A 25,762-nucleotide genomic window follows, 5' to 3' on the forward strand; every position below is an offset into this window, starting at 1 on the left:
TAAGCTGACCTAGACGTGGACGCCCTCCCGGATTCCCAATCGTGACTCCAGCGCTCCTCGATCCCTCGATTTCAACGGCAGGTCAAAACCCAACCACCTCCTGTGAAGATGAGAACAAGTCAAGGCCGTTTTGCTGTATTGCGTCAAGATATTGTCGCCGGTCTCGCCTCCGGACTCTTCTGACAGAGGCGTGCATCGCTTGGGCGATCTGTCACACCCCTCTGATTCTTGTTCTGTTCCGGGGCGACAGGCCAAAGGCACAAAAAATGGCGACAACACCAGCAAGCCCAGCGTCCAGCCTTGCCTCGGCCTCGCAGCAACTGGTGGGCACATGGGCAACATCTGACGACTGGATCAAGTTCCGGCCCATAATCACCCAGCACTACCGGGACGAGAACATGAAGCTCAAGGAGCTCATATCGTTCATGGACAAGACGTACGGGTTCCGGGCGACGTGAGTGTACTCCAACCCTGTCATCCACCGGCGCGCGGGGAGGGGGGCTCGGTCATGCTGATGGCACATCGCAGGGCAAAGATGTACAAGGACCGCCTGACCAAGTGGCGCATCTCCAAGAACGTCAGGGCCAGCGACATCACGACCATCGTGAAGAAGGACGACGCCGCGGGCGGCGATGCGTCCGGCCCCGAGTTCTACAAGGTGGGCGACCGCCTCATCCGGGCCGACCGGCTGCAGCAGGCCATGCAGAGGAGGGCCACCGTGGCGCGGCGAGCGCTGAAGAACGACACCAAGACCCGGGACAGCACGAGCACGAGCGCGAGCACGAGCATAAGCCCGAGCCCTGGCTGGGACGCACTTGTGTCGGGCCCACTGTCGCCGTGGGACGTGTCCCGGTGCACGACGCCGCTGTCGCCGCAGGTCAGCCTGCCAGACAACCTCCGGATCCCCGAGAGCATCCTGCTGCACAGCAGGGGCTACGTGCTCGGCACGTTCGAGAGCATCAAGGTGGACGGGGCGCTGGTGGACCTCAGGCACGAGGGGCCGGTGCACCGGTGCCGGATGGCGTTCGAGGAGACGCTGGCCAACCTCAGCCTCGTGTCGGGCCTGGACAGGGTGGCGTTCAAGTCGCTGGACGGGGCGTTCGACCTGATCAGGCCGTGCCTGCTGGACCGGGACCCGCAGTTCATCGTGGTGTTCATGCAGATCATGTCGCTGTGCCTCTGGTTCAACAAGCCGGACATCATGCAGATGCTGGTGTCGTACCTGCACGACCTCAGCCGGGTGGTGCTGGGGCCCAAGCACCCGATCACGCTCATCTGCCGGGACCTGAAGCTGGCGGACGTGGAGGCGAGCCGCAGCATCTGCAAGCTGGCGGCGGAGGCGGCGTGGCACCAGTTCCGGGGGTACCTGTACCCGTTCAAGGTGGACTCGTTCGTGCGGCTGACGGGGACGTACGCCGACATCCTCGACTCGCTGCGGCTCAACGACGAGCGCGAGGCCTTCCTGCGGTACGTGGTCTCGTCGTGCGACCCCGGGACGGTGCCCGTGGAGCAGCGGCTGCACCTGGAGCTGCACCTGGTCATGTGCCTGCGGCGGCAGAACAAGTTCCCCGAGGCGCTGTCGCGGCTGGACCAGATCCGGCAGGACATCATGGACAACGAGCCGATGCTGATGCGCGAGAGCGAGGAGCGCTGCGTCGAGCTGACGTACCAGGCGCTGCGCATCAACGGCATGTGCGAGTGCGACGGGGGCGACGCCGACAAGGGCAAGGGCTTCTTCAACGAGGCCTTCCAGCTGATGCAGGAGAAGAAGGGGCCCTACAGCCCGAGGACGACGAGGGCGCTGCGGGACCTGATCCGGTATAGTGGCCATGACGAGGAGCTCATCCGGGACCTGGAGGACCGCCTGCAGCGCTTCAGCCTCGAGACGGACAACTTTTTGTGAGGGGGCTTGGTCTGCGTGCAGAGAGGAGATGAAGAGGATGGAAAAAGGTGGGAGGGCGGTTGACCATGGGCAGTTGGAGCAGCTCATTCCCAGATTGTTGCTTCCAAGGTGCAGTCAGGCAGTCCACCCATCAGCTCCTTCCCCGGCAGTCAACACGCTGCATCAGCTTCGGAGCTCTGCCCTCCAACAGCAACGCAACAGCTGATCTGGACTGCTCCGATCCTACCCACATCCAAGCACTCTCTCCACACTTCAGAGAAGACTACGTCAACGCCACGAGCACGGTACAAGGGATGTTCAGAAGCACCCGCACCAAGATTCGAGCAGACAAGTGGCGGAGGCTATCGGATCGAAACCGAGACGATCTAGATGGATACCACAAGCCGTGAAGGAGCTTGGGCAAACGGACTATAGGGAAAAGAGGATCCAGATGGACTTAGACTACTGCCTGAATGGCCCGCTTGGTAAGTTTGAAACGAAACACAGCCCCGATCATCTACCTAGTTACACTCCCACCTAACCAACCTTCACAGCGAACAACCCCCTAAATAAACCACGAACATCTCCAAACCAAACACATGTCAACCAGCAGGGCGAGACACTCAAGAAAACAGCGGCCATCGATCCCCGTTACTCTGTGAAGACCCCTTCAAGACAGAGCCCCACGAACAATTGAGTTTAGCCACAGGCTGGACGTTGGGGTCATTGTTCCAAACTTTCATGTCACGATAGCGAGTCGCAGCATCATACGCTCTCAAGATAGGCGTGGACTAGAGACGGGCTGGCGAGGAGAGTGTTCTCGGCGCCAGCAATACGCGAGGGGAGACACGAAGCGAGCGAACCGTGACCACCCCCCCCCCTCAACCTTTTTGAGTGACCGAGAGAGAATTCACGGAGCTGGTTTGGGGAGATTGTGAGAGAGGAAACTGCTGGATGTGTGGCATCCCAATACAATGCAATTAAGCTCTACGGAAGAGATATCATGGGAAGGAGATTTACACTCAATTGGCCCAATTGGCTGCGCCCAGGTCATCAATGATGTCTTCAAAACGATGCAAGGCTTGAGAGCCTCCGCAGCTCCCTCTGTGGACACCACCACGGTAGGAGTTCGGGCAACGAGCACTGCCCAGACGTCGCACTAAGGAGCTCGCGTGGTCACGGGGCAGATTCCACGTGCGAACTTGATTCGTAGGTAGACTCGTCCTAGTCAACAAGTCCTTGTACCGTTGTCCACTGGGAGGACGGTGGCACAAACACAGCCCCCTTTGCTCCCCCGCGAGCCATGGGCGGGCTCTGAGACAGGCAGACAGGGCGGAACTAATGAGCGATTATTGCAAGCGAAGGATGGCGCTAGGACAGGCGAGACATGGAGCACCTGACCGAGACAATCAACCTGCCTCGGCAGCTCGGTAAGGCAGAGACACAGGCACGATCAGCCTGTTGGAGGGCCTGAGGATAGTCTAGCTACACGCCAGATGGGCGGAACAGAGGCCGTCGCTATTGTGGACATGTTGCTCGGGCGTTTGTGGCGGTAGAATGGTCGAGTCAGCGCTACTCGGTACTCAGCATTGAACAAAACAACAGTAACTAACGGTGGCTGAGCCTCCGGTGCAGGACGTCATTCGAAGGATTTACCCCGGATAAGCATAGCTTCCCCGGCGAAGGACGGCCATGTTGTGTTGTGTTTGGTGTAATTATTATATATCAGAAGTGTCAGTCCATTTCATGCCCATCTCATGCCCACCATGTGCCAACAAGCTTTCAGGACATGTTCCAGATGTTCTAGAAGGTAGTGCTCAGGTTCCAGAGTCTACCCCGCATTGCCAACCACCCACCACCCCCTAGCCTCCAGGCTGGACCCCTACAGTTCGTCGCCCAAGCTGCAGCCTGCAGCTGCATCACTCACTTGACAGCTTGATAAACCCAAAGAGACCCCGCATTCCCCAGTTGCCCAGCACAGGGTCCCTGCCCAGCACCCAAGCTCCCGCCAAGATCACCCCCAAGGTGGAGTCGAGATGCCCTCGCTGTTCAAGTCAAAGGCAAAGTCCGAGGCCAAGGCCAAAGACGACATCCCTCCCCAGCCAACACACCGTCCCAATGACAACAATGCCCAAGATGTCCCTCCCGCGTACACCCAAGACGTCGTCGACATAACCGCCGCCTTCTCGAGCCTCAACATCTCGCCCACGCCCCACGACCCCACCGACGAGACCTGCCTCGCCCACCTCAAGCTGCTCTATGCCGTCCAGTCCCTCAAGGAGGATGTCGGCTACACCGACGGCCTCTGGGGCATCTGGGATACCCGCGCCGAAGGCCCCGGCTCGGACATCGAGGTGGACCTCCGCGACGGCCGGGGCCACCTCCCCGAGTCTGCTGCCGCTGGCCCAAGGGCAGACAAGACAACCGCAACGCCTTCCGACCTGCAAAAGATCCGCCTGAGCAAGATCCGCGAGAAGAGGTGGGCCCTCTTTGTCGCCCGTGCCGTCGACCGCTACGAGGCATGGTGGAACACCTTCCCCAGGACGATGCTGACCGAGGCCGACATGGTCGAGGGGTCTGGGGCAAAGTACCACGACTTTGTCAACGAGACGGCGTACCTGCGTTGGACCGAGGACATGCTGCCCCCGCTTGACGTGCTGATGGTGTAAGTCCACAATGATCAGAGTATTTAGACCAGAGCCAGGGATGCTGACCCGAGTCCAGGTGGCACGCACACATGCTCAACCCACGGGCCTACCTCGAAGACACCCTCCGCTGCGGCCTGTCCTCCCTCTGGGCCACCGGCATGCCCTGGGCCCTCGTCTCCTCCGCCGTCGACACAGACTTCAACTATAACGTATCGGACCAGACAAAAGCATCCTGGGTGGCCAACACCGGCCGCGACTGGGACAACGCAGACGATGCCACGACCAAGCACATCAAGTGTCCCGCCTGCAAGGTCCCCGTGGAGCATCCGTGGACCACCTGCGGCGCACCCGAGAAGCCCAAGACACCCGCCGTCGGTGGCTTGGTGGGCTCCGGCTATGGCGACGGCCAGTTCCTCCGCCCGTGCCCGTCCTGCCGCATACAGATCGACAAGGAGCTGCTCTCTGTTGCCAAGTTCAAGAGGGATGCTCTGTCCCTGGTCGTCAACTCCATACCCATGCCCGGCACCATCCTCGACCCCATCAAGGGGAGCCCGGACCCGGTCCCAGCCAGCGCCCTCGGCCGCGGCTTCCCCAGGACCTTCCCCAACCGGCTGGTCGCCAGGAAGCTCTTCGTCAAGGTTGCGGGCCTCATCCAGCCTGGCACGTCACCACGCCCCACAATGGAAAACATACGCGACCTGATCGAGAAGATCCTGCGCGACGCCACCGCCCGGCTGGAGGTCGAGGGCCAGCTCGCCGACGGCCGCGGCAGGATCGGCACGGTGGCCAGGATCTGTGTCCGCAGGATGATGTCGCGCTACTGGGAGAACTTCAGCCCCTTTGCCCTGGACCTGGGCGGCGCCGTCATGAGGCAGGGCGTCTTCACCGCCAAGATGCACCAGATCGACTGGCTGCACAGCCCGGCGTGCCGCGAGACCATGGCCCGGCTGATCAAGAAGTACGAGCGGTTCGTCTCCCTCATGGCCGACAACCCCACCAGAACGTGCGTCCCGACCCTAGACGTAGACCTAGCCTGGCACACCCACCAGCTGTCCCCAAGCGCCTACTACGCCTACACCACCGCCCGGACGGCCAAGTTCATCGACCACGACGACAAGATGGACGAGGACAAGCTGTCCGAGTGCTTCGCGTGGACCGTCAAGGAGTACCAGGCCCGCTACGGCGTCGTCTACAGCGAGTGCACCTGCTGGTACTGCGAGACCGTGCGGGCGGCCACCACAAACACCGTCGGCCGGGCCCTGGGCATGTCGGACCAGGACAAGGCGGCCGAGAGCTTCCACGCCTCGGGCCAGGCGCGGCTCTGCCCGCCCGACAGGAGCGCCCACATCTCGTCGCACAACGCCGTGCGCGCGCCCCCCGCCGCCTCCTCCGTGAGGGACAGGCTGGCCGCCCACGCCCGCGACAGGAAGTACCAGCAGCTCGAGCTCAGCTACCACAAGGCGTGCCGCAGGGCCGAGAGGAAGGGCCGGAAGCTGCCGCCCCGCGACCAGTACTACGACCACTGGGGCTACTCGTACTACATGTACGGCCCGTTTATGTACCCCATGTACTTCACGCCCGGCATGTACTACGGCTGGGACCCCGGGTACGTCAGCTCCGGCGGCTGCGAGGGCTGGGCCGCGTGCGCCGCGGGCAGCTGCTCGGCGGGCGTGTCGTCGGGTGCGTGTGGCGGGGCGGGGGGGTGCGGTGGTGCTGGGGTGAGTCCGTCTTCTTTCCTTTGTACTTCCCCTGATAGATGCCGAGGAGAAGTTCCTTGTGTTGTCTTCTCTGTGCTGACTGTTTCGCAACAGGTTGGTGGTTCGTGCGGTGGTGGAGGAGGCGGAGGCGGCTGTGGAGGCGGTGGAGGAGGAGGAGGTGGTGGTGGTAAGTTTCCCTGACCCCGTGCGTTGGATTGCAGCAGAAACTTGGAGACTGACTTTGCCTCGATCAGGCTGTGGTGGTGGTGGCGGCGGCGGCGGCTGTGGTGGAGGAGGATCTTGATGGCTTGAATCAAGATGGAATTGCCCTGATGAGATGAGATACCCTTGCTGTGTTGAAATGGTGCTGAGGTTTCCTGTAGCCACTGAATGATTGATGCGACCCTGAGAGATTATAATGGCACTTATTTGACTCGATCCGACGCGTCTTGGTGTGGAGGTTAATACACGCTGAGACGTGTCAAGGTAGACATTAATTGACATGTTCTTCAGCTTTTCTTGAAGCCTTCGGTGTGGTTTTGGGTTCAACGCACGAAACATCTGGCTACTCATCTCCGCCGAAGGCCTCGGAGTCGACGGCTTCATCCCGAGCCTCCGGCCGGCTTTGGGTCGGGGCCTTGGCCCGCTCGACCCTTGCTGCCAAGCATCCGAGTCCATCTACCCGCAGGCCGGCGCGCACGCGGGATATAACAAGGGACCGGCCCTTCTCGACACGCACGGCATCGCAAGCCCATATTGAGAAACGATCGGGTGATGATCCATATCTGCCCAACTACATAATTGGGCAGCCTGACCACAGAAACACCATGCATCATCATCACCGCCCTTTAACCCTCTGGGCAAAACGCCTCCCCCGGCACACAACATGCCAGGCCTTGCCCCCAACAAGACAGATGATCTCGTTGTCCTCCTCCCCCTCCCACCCACACAGACACAGACAATCCTCCCTCCCAGCAGCCTACTACCGCGGCGGGACCTCCCGCGCCGTCTTCTTCCGCGCCTCGGACCTGCCCGCCGACCGCGGGGGGTGGGCCGCCCCCTTCCTGGGCATCATCGGCAGCCCGGACCCTTCCCACGGCCGGCAGCTCGACGGCCTGGGCGGCGGGGTCTCGAGCCTGTCCAAGGTGTGCGTCGTCGGCTGCCCGTCGTCGGCGGGGGCGGACGTCGCGGACGTGGACTATACCTTTGCCGCGGTGGGGGTGCGGAACGCAAGCGTGGACTTTTCGAGCAACTGTGGGAACATGTCTGCTGCTGTTGGGCCGTTTGCTGTTGATTGTGGGATGGTGAGGCCTGTGGCTGGGGAGTGTGAGGAGGTTGTCGAAGACGTCACGGTGCGCATCCACAACACCAACACGGGCAAGATCATCCACGCCACCTTCCCCGTCATCCTCGGCAGCGGCAGCAAAGAGCCCGAGGCCGTCGCGCACGGCGACTTTGCCATCGACGGCGTCGCGGGCACGGGGGCCCCCGTCCGGCTGGACTTTATCCGGCCCGCCGGGTCGCGGACGGGGAAGCTGCTCCCCACGGGGGGCGTGGTTGATACCTTTGACTTCGAGGCGGGGGGGCCGGGGGGTGGGAATGTCAGCATCAGGGCGACGTGCGTCGACGTCGCGAACCCGTGCTGCTTCGTGGGTGCTGCGGACCTCGGGGTTGACGGCCGGATCAGCCCTTCGGAGATGGAGGAGGACCCTGGCCTGATGGGGACGCTGGAGCGGGTGCGCCGGCTTGCTGGGGTGAGGATGGGGCTTGCTGAGGCGGTGGGGGACGTCCCTGGGAGTGTGCCTAAGATTGCGATTGTTTCTCCTTGCGAGGAGGAAGGGAAGGGGAAGGGGGAAAGTGTTGTTGCGCGCGCGATGTCGGTGGGCCAGCCGCACAAGGCGATCCCCGTCACGGTCGCACTTGCTCTTGCGGCTGCGGCCAAGCTGCCTGGGAGTGTTGTCTCTGAGTGCGTGAGTGGTGAGCCTGGGGAGGACGGGCTGGTCATACACCATGCGAGTGGGACGCTGCGTGTTGATGCCGAGTATGATGGGGACGGGGAGCTTGAGAAGGCTACTGTTTTCAGGACGGCGAGGCGGCTGATGGAGGGGAGGGTGTTCTGGAAGTAACTTGATAGACTAGACAAACGAAAGACATAAACTGAATCAGGGATTTCCCCCTCTACTTCGTGTATCTGCGCAGCACAGCGGAGCTCTTCTTGCCTGCAGTTCGTATCAGACGGGGTCCGCAGGTTATATCCCCAGTTGTACTTCCGTCTGAGCAATCCCAAGGCAGAATATCACAAAAGCCACCATAAAGCTCCCCACGGCAAAGCCACTCTGGATGTCACCACGTGCAATCGACCAGGCCATAGCGAACACCAGCGCAAATAAGAAGCCAACACACCCATAGCAAAACAACACCGACCAGTCCACCCCTTCGGTGAATCGCACCCCCCACCCAACGGCGCTGCCCTTGTCAGGGCATGCTGCCAGCCTATCACCGAGCTTCTTTGGGATCTTCCTGTACATAAATGGCTCCACGTCGGCATGTGTGGGGTTTTGGTACAGGTGCATCAGAAGGTTGGTCCCGATCGGTGGATTCAGCTCGGCCGGCAGGGGGTTGTAGGTGTAATTCATCTTTGCCTGGTCTTGGTCATCTCGGTCTGGCACAGACGGGCAGTCGTGTACGTCAATTAGCTCGTTCTTGTAAACCTCGAACTAACATATTGCCGGTCAGTCTTTCCGCAGTTTCTGTCATTGGGGTGTGCAATATATCTCCGGATATCTAATCATGGGGTTGGGCAATGGTCTGGCCAGAAGCTGGGGTAAAAGCCAAGATCTTTTGCTATAAAACTTGGAGGGCTTTTGAGATTTCTCACCTTGACAAACTCCATCGAAACAACCCGACGAGGCCGCGTAAGAGATGACCATCTCCTTGATCGACACGCGAGTGAGTATTGTTCTCGCAGCGACAAGAAGAAACTCTGATCCGATCGCACATTACACGTGTCGATTTGATACAGCTTCTTTGCCCACCGCATGAAGGGAAGGCATAACAAAACACGGGTGTGGTTGTCCTGCCTGTTTGCTGTTGTACGGGAGCAGATCCGCAGTTCTGTGTCTCCTGCGTTCTGTCTTGTCCATGGGAGGCGGGGATCCCGTTGGCGGCGATTCAGGAAATATTCCCACAGGTTCATTCGACTTGCCATATTGCGACTACCACGGGAGGTGTCTGGTGTATTTGATTCCTCAAAGTCTCCCGGTTCAATGGTGACTGGGTGTCCGCCGAAGTAGCTGGCCAGGAGATTTCCAAGGTTGGTGAGTGCGCCTGACTGCATCTGGGCTTCATTGAAGTCGTCATACAGTTTACGTCCGCATCTCTTCAACAATTGAAACTGCATTAGCATTGCTTCACATATCATGATAAGAGAGCCCTTGAAGACAAGAGAAGCTGAATGGCAGATGGCAAGAAAGTTCCAATACTCACGCATGTATATCGCAATCTAACATCGCCAGGTGATACCAAAGGCTCGCGCAGCGACGATATTGTGTTCTTGACAGACGTGTTTATAGAACTCGAAAAGCGGTAGATGGTGCTGGTCTCCATTGGATTCCAACGACTGATCAGGACCTTGATGTTCGCTTGCAGGGAGAAAATTGGGCCTTGGTCGAAAAGAATTTCCTCTATTGTGTCGAACAACACGTCGTCAAAGTCGTCTTCGTCGAGCTCCATGGAAGGAATTTCGGTGTGCAGGTGATGACCCACGGGTCCTATTTCGCCCGGTTTTACCCCTTCCTCAGCCTGTGCCTCCCAGATCTTCCGTGCGATGTGAGTTCGTGATTTGCGAATAAATTTCACAGCGGTGAGGCGGAGCTTGTTGTTTGACTTGTCCGACATTGACTTTCCTTCCCCACCAACGAGGGTCAGATCGTTCGCGTACCGTTTGAGGAGCCCTTTCGCAGCATGGATGAATGTTTGCTTTGTATCGCAGCGCTCAACCAGTTGTGGCCAGAGATATCCCAAACTCTGGAACTTAGTAAGGCTTTCGGCAAATGCTGCGACCGCACCTGGGTCAACAAGAGTTGTGGCTGAGGAGAAGGTGCTAACAACACTCGCCGAATCCGAAACATCTGTTTTTATGGTTGCTGGTGTTTGTTCTTGGTAAGTCGCTTTTCCTTTGACGTCCAAAAGGTCTCTCATTAGATCCCAAGACTGTGGTACTCCTCGTTCACCAGAACTTCCCGAGACCTGCTCGGCAGGTGGATCCTCGTTTGACACAGTGTCGGCCTCGGCCTCGCGGGCTTGGTTCCTGGCTTCCAAAACACCAGGGTGGTTAGCGTCCTCCCTGGATTTGGCTGCTCCACTAGTAGTTGGGGTAGCAGAAGTATGACTGCTACTCTCCAGCTGCCTGGAATTCGCCGTGCTGGCTCCAGCCGCGACTGGAACACGAATCCTTTCTTTGGCAGATGCCAATTTTGTCGCGCGCCGCCGAGATCCACCACCTCCACCTCTTAGTTTATAAACTTCTACTGTGCAGCCTCCACAACGTACTACACCACAGTTGACGCAGGCCGGGGTGGTGGAAGCATTCATTCCACCATGTTCACAATAGCAACACCACCAGAGGTATATTGGTTGTACGTGACCCATAGCTTCTCGGGGTGTGATGACAACAAGGAATTTCGTGTGTTAGCCGCTGATACTTAAAGCGTAAAGACCACGCGGGGCTCAGATATTTTAGCTGGGGATGTTGTATCGAGATCAAGATCAGGTGACAGCCACGTTGTCAGCACGAGGGGCCAGAAGAGCAGAGTCCGTATGCTGTACGACTGCGGCACAGCTGCCAATGAGCTACCGCAGACGATGCACACCAATCATTGTCATTGGACCTTATCTGATGCGCGGTAATTTTATCTTCCAGAATTCTCCATCCAGGGAATTGGAGGCCATTCCATACTAACATGAAATTTAGAGGGGAAAACTTTTAGAATTTTACCTTAGTATTAACCACATTAGGGTTATAAATTTATTCCTTAATTTCTTAATTTAATTAAGTTAGTCTTTAATCTATTAATCTTTAATTAAACTATAATTAAAATAAATTAATCTTTAATTACTTAATTATATTAAATAATTAAAATTAAAAGATTAAAATTAAATTAAAAAAAATTAAAAAATTAAAAAAAATATTTTTTTTATAATAAATAAATCTTTTTCTTAATTTAATAATTTATAAATTCTAATAGAAATTAAACTTAAATTTATAATTTATATAATTATAAAAATTATTTATAAAATTTATAAAAAATTTATTTAATTATATTATATATATTAATTAATTAATAATTATATATATTTTTAACTTTTATAAAAATAAATTAAAAATAATTTATAACTTATTTAAACTTATACTCTTTTCTTCCCTTTATTTTTAACTTAACTACTTATATTAATTATTTTATAATTAAATTTATATAAATTTAAAAATAGAATAAAAATATATTTAAATACTTTTAACTTTATATTTTATTAATGAAATTATTAAAAATATATTAAATAATATAAAATTATATTTTAAATAATATATAATAATTTTATTAATATATTAAGATTATTACTTTTAAAAACTTAAAAAAGAATTTAAATTTTATATAAACTCTTTATATTTTTTAATTCTATTATTAAACTAAAAGTAAATAATTAAGGTTTTAAAAGAATAAAATATAATATATTTTTAAAGATTAATTTAATTAAATTTATTATATAAAACTTTTATAATAACTTTATAATCTATATTTATAACACTATTTATTATTAGAAAATACCTTCTTATATTAATATATTAAACTATATTAATTTAAGTTAATACTATTAACTTTAATATAAATTAATCTATTAAAAGTTAAAGTTATTATAAATTATAAGTTAGTTTAATATTAATAAGTATTATATATAAGTACTAAATTTATTATATAACTTAAGTATATTAATTAAAATAAGTAAAGATAAAGCTACTATTCCTTTAAAAGTTCTAGCTCTACTTTATAAATAAACATCTATTTAATAAACTTAAGAGATAAGTAAAACTACTTAAAAGTAGTTACTTAATTAAATTAAGAAATAGCTTTTAAATAAAGTAACTATACTTTATTACTATATATAACATTTAAATTTATAGTTTTAATAATTCTATTATAAATAAAAGAAAAATAACTATTAATAATTAAATTTATAATTATATAAAAATAAACCTTTATTTTAAAAGAAGTTATTATTATTTAAAATAATTAATATATTTTTAAAAACTAAAGGATTATAAATTTAATTTAAAATATATTAAAATTTATAAAAATATTAAATTTAAGTTTAAAGAATATAAAGTTTTAATTTATTTAAAGAGAGAAAGATTAAAGAAATTTAAAGAAAGGTTTAAATTAAATTAAATTAAGTTATAATATAATAAAATAATTAAATAAAAATGAGTTAAAATTTTATAATTATAAATCTTTTAGCCTTATATTTAAAAGAGTTTAAATTTTATATATATATATAAATACTTTATAAATATTTATTATATTTAATAAATAAATTTTTATTTCAAAATAATAATTTAAATAAAATATCTTAATAAATTAAATTAATATAATTTATTTTAAATAAAAAATAAATTATAAATATTTAAAATTAAATATAAGAAAATAATATTTATATATAAAAATATATTTTAAAATTAATAAAAATATTTTTAAATTTTATATAAAATACTTTAATATTTAATACTTTAAAATAGTTTATTTTTAACTTTAATTATTTAATTGAAATCTTTAACTTTTAATTTAAACCTTTAACTATCTAATTTAAGCCTTTAATTACTTAATTTAAACTTTTAATTATTTAATTTAAACCCTTAACTATTTAGTTTAAATTTATAACTATTTAATTTTAATCTTTATATTTTTAAATTAAAGTTTTAATTATTTAAATTAAACTTTTAATTATTTAATAAAATAATTTAAATAATTTTACAAAATATAATAAAATATAATAAAATATAATAATATATAAATAATTATTTAAAAATTAATATAAATATTTATAAAATACTTTATTATAATTTTAAAATAATAATTTAATTTTATTTTAAAAACTAATTTATTTAAATATAAAACCTTTATATATTAAATATATAATATCATAAAATATATTATTATATTATAATATTATAATATAATATAATTATTATTAAAATATTATATATTATAATAATAATTCTTTTAAATTTTATTAAAAATAAAATTAAATTAATAAATTATTTATTATAAAAAAGTTTAATAAACTATTTATAATAAATAAATTTTATTTATTAAAATATTAAATAAAGAGTTTAATTATTTAAATATTTTTTATTTTTTTATATATATAACTCTTTCCTCCTTTAAAATTCTTTTTTTCTTTCTTTTATATTTACTTCTTTATATAAACCTTCTATTATTTCTAATACTATATAAAATTTTAACTCTATTAAATAATTTATTTATTTATTTTAAATAAATATATTTTTATTTTATTTTCTTTTCTTTTATTATAAAGTCTTTAATATTATCTTTTAAAAAGTAATTTATCATTTATTTTAAAAATAAGTATAACAATATTAATTATATATTATCCTTCTTAAAAATATATATTTATATTTTTAAAAATAATTTATTTATTTAAATTTTTCTACCTATTAAAGAAAATATAAATTAATAAATTTTAATATTTTATATTTAATAAATTATTTTCTTTTAATAAAAAAATTATACATAAATATTATTTTATAAGTTTTATTTATATATAACTATATTTATATTAAATTATAATTAATTAAAAATAATAAAAGTTATTTTTAAATTAATTTTATAATAAAATATATTTAATTATATTTTAAAAATACTCTAACTATATAATTAATATATAAAATAATTTTTAATCTTTTTTAAAATTAATTTTTTATTTAATTTTAATTAATTAATTCTTATAAATACGTTTATATAAAAATACTTTTAAAAGCTTTAAATTTTAAATTATATTTATTATTATAAAAGATTTATTTAAAATTCCTTTTAATAAAATAAATAAAAAATAAAATAAAAGTAAATAAAATATTTAAAAATATTTTTATTAATATATTAATATTTTTAAAAATTATACCTTATAATTTTTTTAATATTTTAATTAAATAAATTAAAGTTAATGTTATAAATATAAATACTTATAATAAAATTTTAAATTTTATTATTAAAATAATTTACTTTTTAATATATTAAATTTAATTTTTTAAAAGTTATTATTTTATTTAAATTTATATATATAAATATTTCTTTTAATATTTTAATTAATTAAACTTTTATTAATATATATATATAAAGTTATATTTATTATTAATTATTTAAAAATTAAAAGGATTTTTATAAATAATTTTAATAAAGATTTTATAAATTTAAATTTAAATTTAAAAGAAAACTATTAATTATAATAATTTCTTTTATATTTTTAATATTATAATTTTTAAAGTAAATATAATTTATATAAAAATAATTATTTTATATATTAATTTAAAATTTTAATTAATTTATAAATTAATTAAATTTTTAAATTAAAAATAAATATATTAACTTTATTCTTTTAAAAATTTAAAAATCTATTTAAAATTATTTAAATATAACCTTAAATAATATTTTAAATATTTAATATTATATATATATATATATATATATATTATATTTAATAATTAATTTTATTATAATTTTATTTTAAATAAAATAATAAATAATAATATATTTTATTAAAATTTAAAAATATAATTTTAATTTTAATTTTAATTTTAATAATAATATTTATTATATAATATATATTATTAATTTAATAATATAAAATATTTTAAAAATTATTTATTTAATAAAAATTAATAAATATATATTTAAATATTCTATAAATTTTTAAACTATTATATTAAAAGTTATTAAAATAATAAATAATTTTATTAATATTATTAATATTTAATATTAATTTAATATAATATTAAAATTAATAGAATTTTAATAAAAGATATTAAGAAATATATATAAAATATATTTTTAAAAAGATTTTAAAAACTTATATATTTTTAAAGAAATAAAATATTTTTAAATAATCTTTTATATTAACTTTAATTTAGATATTTTTATAAAATAAATTTTATATATTTTATATTAAAGATTTTTTTATAATTAAAAACCTTTAATATATATATAAAGAAATATATTTAATATTAAGTTTAAAAATATATTTTTAAATTAAAATATATATTTTAATTTAAATTAATAAAATATTTAAAGTATTTTTAATACTTTTATTAAACTTTAAAGGTAATTATATATAATTATTTTTAAAAGATTATTATATATTTATATAATATATAATAATTTAAAACTTTTAATAAAAATTTTAAAAGAAAGTTAAAAATCTTTTTTAATAAATAATTTTATTTAATTTATATTATAATTATATATTAATTTATTTTAAAATACTACTTATTTAAATTTATAAAAATATTAAAGTTAGTTTAAATAAATTAAAAATACTTTTATATTAATTAATTAAAGTTAATATAAAATTATAAACTTTTATATTAATTTTAATTTTAAACTTAAAATATAAAATATTTTATTTTTAAAAAATAAATTATTAAACTTTTATTTATTTATAAAAATTAATATATAATTTATTTTAAAAATAAATTTAATAAATAAGTTTAAAATTAATTTATATTTATATATTTATTAATATTTTATAAAATTATAATAAAATTATATTCTTTTAATAAAATATATATAATATTTTACTTATAAATTTACCTTAAAATAGTTTTAATTTTAATAATAAATTTTATATTAAATCTTTAATAAATATTAAAAGTAAATATAATATTTATTTTAAAAATATATTTTAACTTTAAAGTATTTTAAATTATTTTATTTTATATACTTTATTTATTAATAATTAATAATTAAACTTATTAAAATATTAAAAAAGAAATTAATATTTTATATTAAATATATTAATTTAAAAATATTTTATTATTTTAATTATATTTATTATTATGAAGAAAATATTATTTATTATTAATTATATTATAATTAAATTAAAAATTAATTTTATTATAAATATAATAAAATTAATATTATTAAAAATTAAAGGTTTAATAATATTTAAAATTAAAGCTAAAGTTTTAAATTTAAAGGAATTAATAAAAGAATTAAAGAAATAATTTAAAATAATTTATTTTATTATTTTATTTTTAATTTAAATTATATTTAAATATTTTATTTTTAAAAAAGAATAATAATCTATTTTATTTTAATTTATTTAATTAAATAAATTATATATTTTATATTTTTAAAAGTAATAAAATTTATTTTATTATTATTTTCTTTTAATAGAAATTTTAAAGATTTATAAATTACTTTAAACTTTTATTTATTAATTAAAACTAAAAATTACTTTAAACTTCTTTATTTATTAATTAAAAATTAAAAGTTATTTTAAACTTTTTATTTTCTAATTAAAAATTAAAAGTTACTTTAAACTTTTATTTATTAATTAAAAATAAAAATTACTTTAAACTTTTATTTATTAATTAAAAATTGAAAGTTACTTTAAACTTTTATTTATTAATTAAAAATTAAAAATTACTTTAAACTTTTTTATTAATTATATAATAATAATTATTAAATTAAATACTTTAAAAAATCTTTAATATTTTTAATATTTAATAAATATAAAATAAACTTAATAATATTTAAATTATTTAAATATTTTTTATTATATATTTTATTTAACTTTCTATTTAACTTTTATTTAACTTTTTATTTAATTTTTCTTTAACTTTCTATTATAAAGAGTATAATTTAAGAAAAATAAAGCTTTAAAGGTTTAATACCCCTTAAAAATCTAATTTAAAAGGTTGAAATTCCTTAATATCTATTAATTTACTACTTTTCTCTCTTTTATTAAACTTAATTTAATTATAAATTAATTTAATATTTTTTTAATTATACTTTATTATATAAAGTTTAATTTCTTTTAAAACTTTATAATTTTATAATAAAAGAGTTAAAAGAATAAAATTAAAAATATTAGATTTTTAAACCTTTTAAATTAATAAATTAAATAAATTAAAATTTAACTTTATTAATATAAAGTATACCTTGCTTAATTAAATTATAATTAATAATAATTTTAATTAAATAATTAAAAATATTCTTTTAATTAAAAGTTATAAATAACTTTATATATTAAATTAATATAAATATAGTTATAATAATTATTAATATATTATAAAAATCTATAATAAATTTAAAAACTTTTTTTAAAAAGTTAATTATTATTACTTTAAATACTTTAAGGATTATTATACTCTATAAAAATATTTAAATAAAGTATAATTTAAAAAAATTAAAGATTTTATTTTTATTATTTATTAAATAATATCCTTAAACCTATTTTAAAATATTATTTTAATTTTTATAAAATAATAAACTTTATAAATATATTAATTTTAAACCTTTTAATTTTAAAACTTAAAATAAATAAATAAATTAATTAATAAATTATATAAATAATAAGTTTAAAATATAATATAATATTTATTAATATTTTAAAAATATATAGAGATTTAAAATTAAAGTTTTTAAAAAATAAAAGATTAATAAAAACTTTAACTTTAATAAATTTATTTTATATAAATAAAATATTTTTATTATTATATATAAAGAAAAAATAAATAGATTTTATTTAATATTAATAAAAAAGTTAATATTTTAATAAGTTTTAATAAATTTTAAAAATATTTTAATAAAAGTTAAAAGTATATATAAAATAATAAATCCTAATTAACTTAATTATAATAAAGTATATTAAATTATTTTAAAAATAAATTAATTATTATATTACTTTTTACAAACTTTAAAAATATATATAAAAAGTATAAAAAATAATATAATATTTTAAATAAATATAAAAGTTTTCCTTTTAATTAATTATTATTTTTAAAGATTAATATATTTAATTAATATAATATTTATATTATAAAACTTATCTTTTAATCTTTTAATATAAAAGTATAAAATTAAATTTATTTAATTTAAAAGTAATATAAATATATAAATAAATTATTTTATAAAAATAAAATTAAAAGAATAAAAAGGAAGTTAATTTTAAAAGTTAATAATATTAATTTAAGTTAATAAATATTAATAAATAAAGTAAATATTTAAAAGAATTAAAAACTTACTTTTAAAATAAATTATATAATTATTATAAAACTTTAAAATATTTTTAAAAATATTAATATATTTTACCCTTAAATTTAATTTAAATAATTTAATTAAAGTTATTTAATAAATAAAATAAATTTAATTTAAATAATTTAAAAATAAGTAACTTTAAAAAATAAACTTTAAAATAAAAGAAAGAAATATATAAATATTTAATTTTATAAATAATAGAATTAAACTTTATATTTATTTATATAATTATTAATAATATAAATTAAAAGTTATTTTTATAAATAAAAAGTATAAATATTTTATTATAATAAATAAAGTAATAAAATATATTAATATATTTATATAATTAATTAAATTATAAAAATAAAAGTAACTCTTTAAATTATTAATATAATTTTATAAAGAATTATATACTTTTAAATAAAAATTAAAGGTTATAAAACTTATATATATTTATATAATATTTAAATTAAAGTTTTTAATATTAAAAAAACTTTAATTAATTATAATAAAGTATATTTTATATTATATAAATAAAGAATTTAATATAAAATTATAAATACTTAAGTTTTATATTAACTTTTATAAAATAATATAAAAAATAAAAATTAAAATATTATATTAATAATTAAATCTACTTTTATATTATATTTTTAATAAATTAAAACTTATAAAAAGTTATAATAAAATTTATAATATTTATAATATTTATAATATTTATAATATTTATAATAAATATAAATAAAACTTTAAAAGATATAAAATTTAAAATAAAAGTAGAATTAAAAGGAAAATTCTATTAAAATTTTATAATCTTTTATTATTATTTATAAAAGAAAGTAAATAAATTAAACCTTTATAAATTTAAAATAAACTATAAAATTTAATTTAAAAGAATATTAAAAGTAAAAATCCTTACTTTTTAACTTACTTTATAAAATATTATAAAAATTACTTATATTTAAAAATATTAAAGAACTTATTTAATAAAGGCTTTATATAAATAAATAATAATAAAGTTAAAATATTAATAATATTTATATAAAAATTAAATAAAGGTCTTTAATTTTATTATAATTATTAAGTTTTAAATATTATTATATAAGTAAATTATTATTTACTCTTACTTATTTTAAAAACTTTATAAAACTTAATAAAAGTTAAATAATTTATTAGAATAAATATAATATAAGTATTTTATAAAATTAAAATAATATTTAATTAAAAGTAAAAATAACCTTTTAAATTTATTATAAACTTTTTAAATAAATAGTCATATTTTTAAACTATATAAAATATTAATTATATTTTAAAAATATATTAAGTTTATATTTTATAACCTTCTAAATAAATATTATTTTATTTATATAAATAATATTTTAATTTATATAAATAAAACTTAAAAATATTATATAAAAAAGTATAAAAAGTATTAAAAGAATAATAGTAAATAAACTTTATTTTAATTTTTAAAAAATAAATTTATATAAAAAAGGTTAAATATTTAAAGTTTATTATTATTATAAAAATTAAAATTATATTAATTTTAATAAAATTAAAATAATTTATATATAAAATATATTAATATTTTAAAAGTATAAAAACTTTTAAATTTATAAACTTTATTTAATATTTATTAAAATTATTTTATAGAAATTAAATTATTAATAATATTTATTAATAAAAGGATTCTTTTAAATAATAAAAATATTAAAAGTATTTTAAGAATTAAAAATATATTTATTTAAATATTAATCTTAATATAATAAAATTTAAATTATAAAATATTTTTAAAAGTAAATTATAATAAATAAAAGTTAAATAAAATATTATTTTATAAAATAAATAATAAATTATAATTTATTATATTTTATTTTAAAAACTTATAATAATTAAATATAATTATTTAAGTATTAATAAAGAAATATTAATTTTATAAAATATTTATAATAATAAAAATAAAGTTTAAAAGTATAAATTACTTTATTATTCTTTTAATTTATAAAGACTTTAAATAATTTATAATTAAATAATATTTTTAAAAAATAAATTTAATATATAAATTATTTAATAAATATTTATTTAATTTAATTTATTAACTTAAAAATAGTAATAGTTTTAATATATTTTTTTAAAATAAAACTATTTTAATTTAATAAATAAAAGTAAAAATATATAAATAATTCTAAAAGTTATACTATAATAATAATATTTTAAGTTAAAATAAAAATAAAGGAGGATATATAAATATTAAAGGAATTTATTATATTTAATTATTTAAAATTTTAGTACCTTTAATTAAAAATTATATTTTAAAATTATAATTATAAAGTAATATATTATATTATTAAATATAAAGATAAGAGTTTAATTTAAATTTAGTTTTAAATATAAATAAATAAATATTAAATTAATTTAAATAATTATTTAAAAATAAAAATAAATTATAAATATTTAAGGTTTTAATTATTAAAGAAAATAAATATAAAAAAGTTAACTATTAATTATTAAAAGTTAATTAATTATAAATAAAAATTATAGAATTTATAATATTATAATAATTAAATATTTAAATAAAGAAAATATAATTAGTATTATTAATTAATACTTTTATTAATTTTATTTTATTAATAAATATAATAATTTTATAAATAAATTAAAATATAAAGAGATTTTAAAAATATTATGAAAACTATTTTTAATTTTAATAAATATTATAAAAAATTATTATAAATTTTATTATTAATTAATTTAAATTATTAAAATATTAAAACTTATAAATAATTTATAATTACTTTAATATAAATATTATTTAAAAATTAATAAAGTTTATAAATATAAATATATATAAAAGTTTTTAATATTAAATATAATTTTATAATTAATTAAAAGTAATTATTTTAAATTAAGATTTTAATTAAATTAATTAATTTTAAAAGTATATATATTATTTATTAAAGATTAAATAATATTTAAATATAATATATTATTTAAAAATAAAATAAATATTTTAAATAAATAAATTAAAAATTAAAGTTTATTTTATAACTTTTATTAATAATAATTATAATAATTAAATTAAATAACTTTTATAATATAAATAGCTTTAAATAAAAATATAATATTATTATAAATATATTAATATTTTATATTACTTATAATTTTAAATTTAAATTATTAATATTAATAATTAAAGTTTTAAAACTATTTAAAGATTTTATTTAAAATTAAAGTTTATTATTTTATAAAAAATTATAATAAATCTTAAACTTTTATTAAATTAATAAAGTTATAACTTTTAATAATAAAAGAATTTTATTAATTAATAAAGTAGTTACCTTTTAATTTTAAGAATTATAAATGTTTATAATTTAAAAAATTTAATTAAAAATATAAAAATTTAAAATAAAATAAATAATTTCTTTTAATAGTTAAAATATTAAGCTTTTAAATAAATACTATATTAAAGTTTATATAAGCCTTTTATAATATATTAAAATAAATTAATTATTTAAATAATTATGAAAGGAGATTTAATTATTAATAATAATAATTAATAAAAAAGGAGTATTATATAAAGCTATTTTATATTAAATTTAAAGAAATAAAGTAAAGGATTTAATATAAAGATTTAATTAAATAAATTAAATATTAAGTTAATAACCTACTCTACACACTACCCCCTTCCTACACACAAGTATTTTAAATACTTTAAAATTAATTACTTAACTTTAAAATTAAACTTTTTAATAATTAATAAAGTTATTTATTATTTAATTAAAAATCCTTAATATTTCACTTTTAAACTTTAATATATTCCTTTAATAAATCTTTATTTTTAACTTTAATATTATTATTATTAATCTTTAATAAAACCCTAATTAAACCCTATTCTATAACTACTCTTTACTTTTTAAGTATTATAATATTAATAAATACTTTATTTAAGTTAAATATAACTTAAACCTTTTATAAAGCTTTTAATTCTTAAGGTATTAATAAAAACCTTTTATTAACCTTTATAATATTTATATATATATTTAACTTATTTAATCTCTTAGTTAACTTTTAAAAAATAATTAAGTTATAAATAATTTAAAGGAGTTATTTAATATATATAATTTAAATTTAATAACTTATAGTTATTAAAAGGATTTAAATATTTTTAAATTAATTATAATTACTTCTTTATTTAAATTAAATAATAGATACTTTTAAATAAATATAATAGTAATTATATTAACTAATAATATTATTAACTTTAAAATTAAACCCTTTCTTTTATTTTATAATTAAATTTTTATTATAAACTATACTTTTAATTTTAAATAATATAAAAGTTATTATATAAACTATTTAATATACCTTTAAAAGAATTCTTAAAGAATTCCTTTATATAATATATTATTATAAATAAATTAAGCTATTATCGATATTATTATTTAAAAGTTAAAAGATATTAATATTAAAAGGTTATAAAATATAGAAAGTATATATAAAAGAAAAATAAGTTATATTTAGTAATAAAATAAATTTAAAAGAATTTACTAATAGTATATAAATAATATTTATTAAAAATTAATACTTTTAACTTTTAAAACTATTTAATTTTACTTTTAAAATAAAGACTTTAATTAATTATTTTAAACTTATTTAATTATTAATTTAATTAATATTTAAACTTATAAATTATTAATTCTTAAAGTTAATAAAATCTTTATTAAAAAACTATTGTTATTAAATTATTTTTACTTTAAAGTTAATAAAAATAAAAATACTTTCCTAATTATATTATAACTTTAAATAGTAATATATTATAATTATCAAAGTTTTTTTAATAATTAACTTTTTTAATAAACTTATTATTAAATTATTATCTTTATTATTTTTATATATTAACTTTATTAATATATTATTAATTATTTATTAGAATATTAAATAGATTTAAAATCAAAGTAATTATAAAATTTAATTAAAGATTTAATTATTATATTATTAATTTAATAATAATTAATATATATAATTTTAAAGTTTTAATTAATGGATTTATTATTTATTAAAAATATATAAATAGTAGAATTAAAATTTTTATAATTAATATTTTAATTAATAAAATATAAACTATTTATATTTTTAATTCTACTATTAAATTAAAAGTAAATAGTTAAGGTTTTAAAGAAATAAAATATAATATATTTTTAAAAATTAATTTAATTAAGTTTATTATATAGAACTTTTATAATAACTTTGTAATTTATTATTATTATTTATAATACTATTTATTATTAGAAAATATCTTTCTATATTAATATATTAAGCTATATTTAGTTAGTTTAAGTTAATATTATTAATTTTAATATAAATTAGTTTTATTAATTAGTTTAAAAGAGAGTATTTTTATTAATATCTCTTTATAGTAGTAAAATATATATTTATTAAAGGTTAAAGCTATTATAGACTATAGGTTAGTTTTAATACTATTAAGTATTATATGTGAGGTCGCTATATAACTTAGGCCTTTTAAGTTAGTTAAAATAAGTGAAGATAAAGCTATTATTCCCCTAATTAAAGTTCTAGCTTTACTTAAATAAATACCTGTTAAATAAAACTACTTAAAAGTAGTTACTTAGCCTATTATACTATTAAACTAAAAAATAATTAGATAAAGTAACTATATTTTATTATTATATATAATATTTAGGTTTATAGTTTTAATAATTTATAAATAGAAGAAGAAATAACTATTAATAATTAGATTTATAATTATATAAAAATAAACCTTTATTTTAAAGAAAAGTTATTAATATTTAAAATAATTAATATATTTTTAAAGAAGTTAAGATTATAAACTTAATTTAAAATATATTAAAATTTATAAGATTTTAAACTTAAAATTAAAAATATAAAGCTTTAACTTTTAAAAATATTAAAGTTAGAAAAGCCTAAAAAAGTTTAAATAATGTTAAATAAAATTATAATAATATAATATAATTAAATAAAAACTAATTATAAAATTATAATTATAAGTTTTTAACTTTATATTTAAAAAGAAGTTAATAAAGTATTAAATAAAGATATAAAAGGAGAATAAGTTATTTAACTTTATATAAAAACTTAATTAATTAATAAACCTTTTAAATTAATAATAATTTTAATAATTTAAATTAACTTACTTTTAAATTAAAATATCTATTAAATATTATTATAAAGTATATTTATTAAAATAGTATTTATTATATATTTTATATTATAAGTTATTATTAAATTAAATATTAATAATAATATAAATTTTAAAGTAAAGTATATAAAGTATATTATTATATATAAAAGAGAATAAGGATTTAAATAATATAAATTTTATATATATATAATTTTTATAAGGTTTATAATATAAATATTTATATAAATAATATTAATTAAAGGTATATAAATTTATAATATATAAGAAGAAAGTAGTATATAAAGTAGATTATTAATTAATAAATTAAAATAAATTTAATTTTATTATTTAAAATAAATAATTATATAAAAGTTTAAGTAAAAGTTTAATAATTTATAAAAGAATAATAGATTATATAATTAATATAAAGTATATAAAGAAGAAAAAGGAAAAAGTTCTTTAAAAAAGTAAGTAAAGTAGAAAAGACTAAGTATTAAATAAGAGGGTATTATAAAAGGTATAATAAAGGAATAAAAGAAAAAAAGAGTAAACTTTAAGGTTATTAATTTAAAACTTAAAAATTTAATATAATAAAAAAGAAAGGATTTAATTAATAAAGGTTAATATTTTTATTAATTACTTTAATATTTTAATAAAATTTATTTTAAAATTATAAAAATTAATTATTTAATTAATTTTATTTAAAAAAATAATATAATAAAATAATTTAAAATTTAATTAATTTATTTTAAAATTTTAAATCTATTATTTAATCTTTTAAAAATAATATTAATATAAACTATAATAAAGTTATTTAATTAAATATTAATATAATTATTAAAATTTATTAAAATTTATTTAAAAATTAAATTAAAAATAAAAATATATAAAAGTATAATATTATTCTTTTTATATATAAATATAATATAATAAATAATAATAAATTTATATTTTAAATTTTATTATATTTAATATTTTTAATATTATATAAATATTATTAATATTTAATAATTAAAAAAGAAATTACTTTATAAATAATTATTATTAAAGTTAATAAAATAATT

At 29.7% G+C, this 25,762-nt stretch overlaps 4 protein-coding genes across 4 annotated transcripts; 3 read left to right on the top strand and 1 right to left on the bottom strand.

The window, feature by feature from the left end:
* The first annotated feature begins 29 nt into the window (after positions 1–29).
* On the top strand, positions 30–3,527 carry KVR01_012720 (uncharacterized protein). Its single transcript, XM_044788958.1, has 3 exons — positions 30–454; positions 529–2,367; positions 2,437–3,527. Exons 1-2 carry the CDS (start codon positions 267–269, stop codon positions 1,901–1,903), a joined length of 1,563 nt encoding a protein of 520 aa, XP_044638191.1. The 5' UTR covers positions 30–266; the 3' UTR covers positions 1,904–2,367; positions 2,437–3,527.
* A 123-nt stretch (positions 3,528–3,650) lies between these two features.
* KVR01_012833 (uncharacterized protein) lies at positions 3,651–6,740 on the top strand. The gene is made up of 4 exons (XM_044782180.1): positions 3,651–4,547; positions 4,607–6,248; positions 6,342–6,414; positions 6,482–6,740. Exons 1-4 carry the CDS (start codon positions 3,919–3,921, stop codon positions 6,529–6,531), a joined length of 2,394 nt encoding a protein of 797 aa, XP_044638304.1. The 5' UTR covers positions 3,651–3,918; the 3' UTR covers positions 6,532–6,740.
* A 182-nt stretch (positions 6,741–6,922) lies between these two features.
* KVR01_012805 (uncharacterized protein) lies at positions 6,923–8,353 on the top strand (the record flags this gene model as incomplete). Its single annotated transcript, XM_044789416.1, has 1 exon — positions 6,923–8,353. Exon 1 carries the CDS (start codon positions 7,055–7,057, stop codon positions 8,351–8,353), a length of 1,299 nt encoding a protein of 432 aa, XP_044638276.1. The 5' UTR covers positions 6,923–7,054.
* On the bottom strand, positions 8,045–10,953 carry KVR01_012760 (uncharacterized protein). The gene is made up of 3 exons (XM_044794252.1): positions 9,714–10,953; positions 9,106–9,606; positions 8,045–8,944 (listed from the first exon to the last, which is right to left on the bottom strand). Exons 1-3 carry the CDS (start codon positions 10,875–10,877, stop codon positions 8,477–8,479), a joined length of 2,133 nt encoding a protein of 710 aa, XP_044638231.1. The 5' UTR covers positions 10,878–10,953; the 3' UTR covers positions 8,045–8,476.
* Positions 10,954–25,762: the final 14,809 nt, after the last annotated feature.

Source organism: Diaporthe batatas (assembly GCF_019321695.1).
Source record: "Diaporthe batatas strain CRI 302-4 chromosome Unknown Contig00021, whole genome shotgun sequence".
In the NCBI taxonomy this organism is placed as follows: domain Eukaryota; kingdom Fungi; phylum Ascomycota; class Sordariomycetes; order Diaporthales; family Diaporthaceae; genus Diaporthe; species Diaporthe batatas.

What these genes read in the sequence shown, in the direction of transcription:
- KVR01_012720 (XM_044788958.1), top strand. Translation starts at nt 267, where the DNA reads ATGGCGACAACACCAGCAAGCCCAGCGTCCAGCCTTGCCTCGGCCTCG. An exon ending in ACGTACGGGTTCCGGGCGAC is followed by an intron (nt 455 to 528) that starts GTGAGTGTACTC and finishes GGCACATCGCAG; the next exon opens with GGCAAAGATGTACAAGGACC.
- KVR01_012833 (XM_044782180.1), top strand. Translation starts at nt 3,919, where the DNA reads ATGCCCTCGCTGTTCAAGTCAAAGGCAAAGTCCGAGGCCAAGGCCAAA. An exon ending in GGGGGTGCGGTGGTGCTGGG is followed by an intron (nt 6,249 to 6,341) that starts GTGAGTCCGTCT and finishes GTTTCGCAACAG; the next exon opens with GTTGGTGGTTCGTGCGGTGG. An exon ending in AGGAGGAGGAGGTGGTGGTG is followed by an intron (nt 6,415 to 6,481) that starts GTAAGTTTCCCT and finishes TGCCTCGATCAG; the next exon opens with GCTGTGGTGGTGGTGGCGGC.
- KVR01_012760 (XM_044794252.1), bottom strand. Translation starts at nt 10,877, where the DNA reads ATGGGTCACGTACAACCAATATACCTCTGGTGGTGTTGCTATTGTGAA. An exon ending in TTAGATTGCGATATACATGC is followed by an intron (nt 9,607 to 9,713) that starts GTGAGTATTGGA and finishes CAATTGTTGAAG; the next exon opens with AGATGCGGACGTAAACTGTA. An exon ending in TTTCGATGGAGTTTGTCAAG is followed by an intron (nt 8,945 to 9,105) that starts GTGAGAAATCTC and finishes GCAATATGTTAG; the next exon opens with TTCGAGGTTTACAAGAACGA.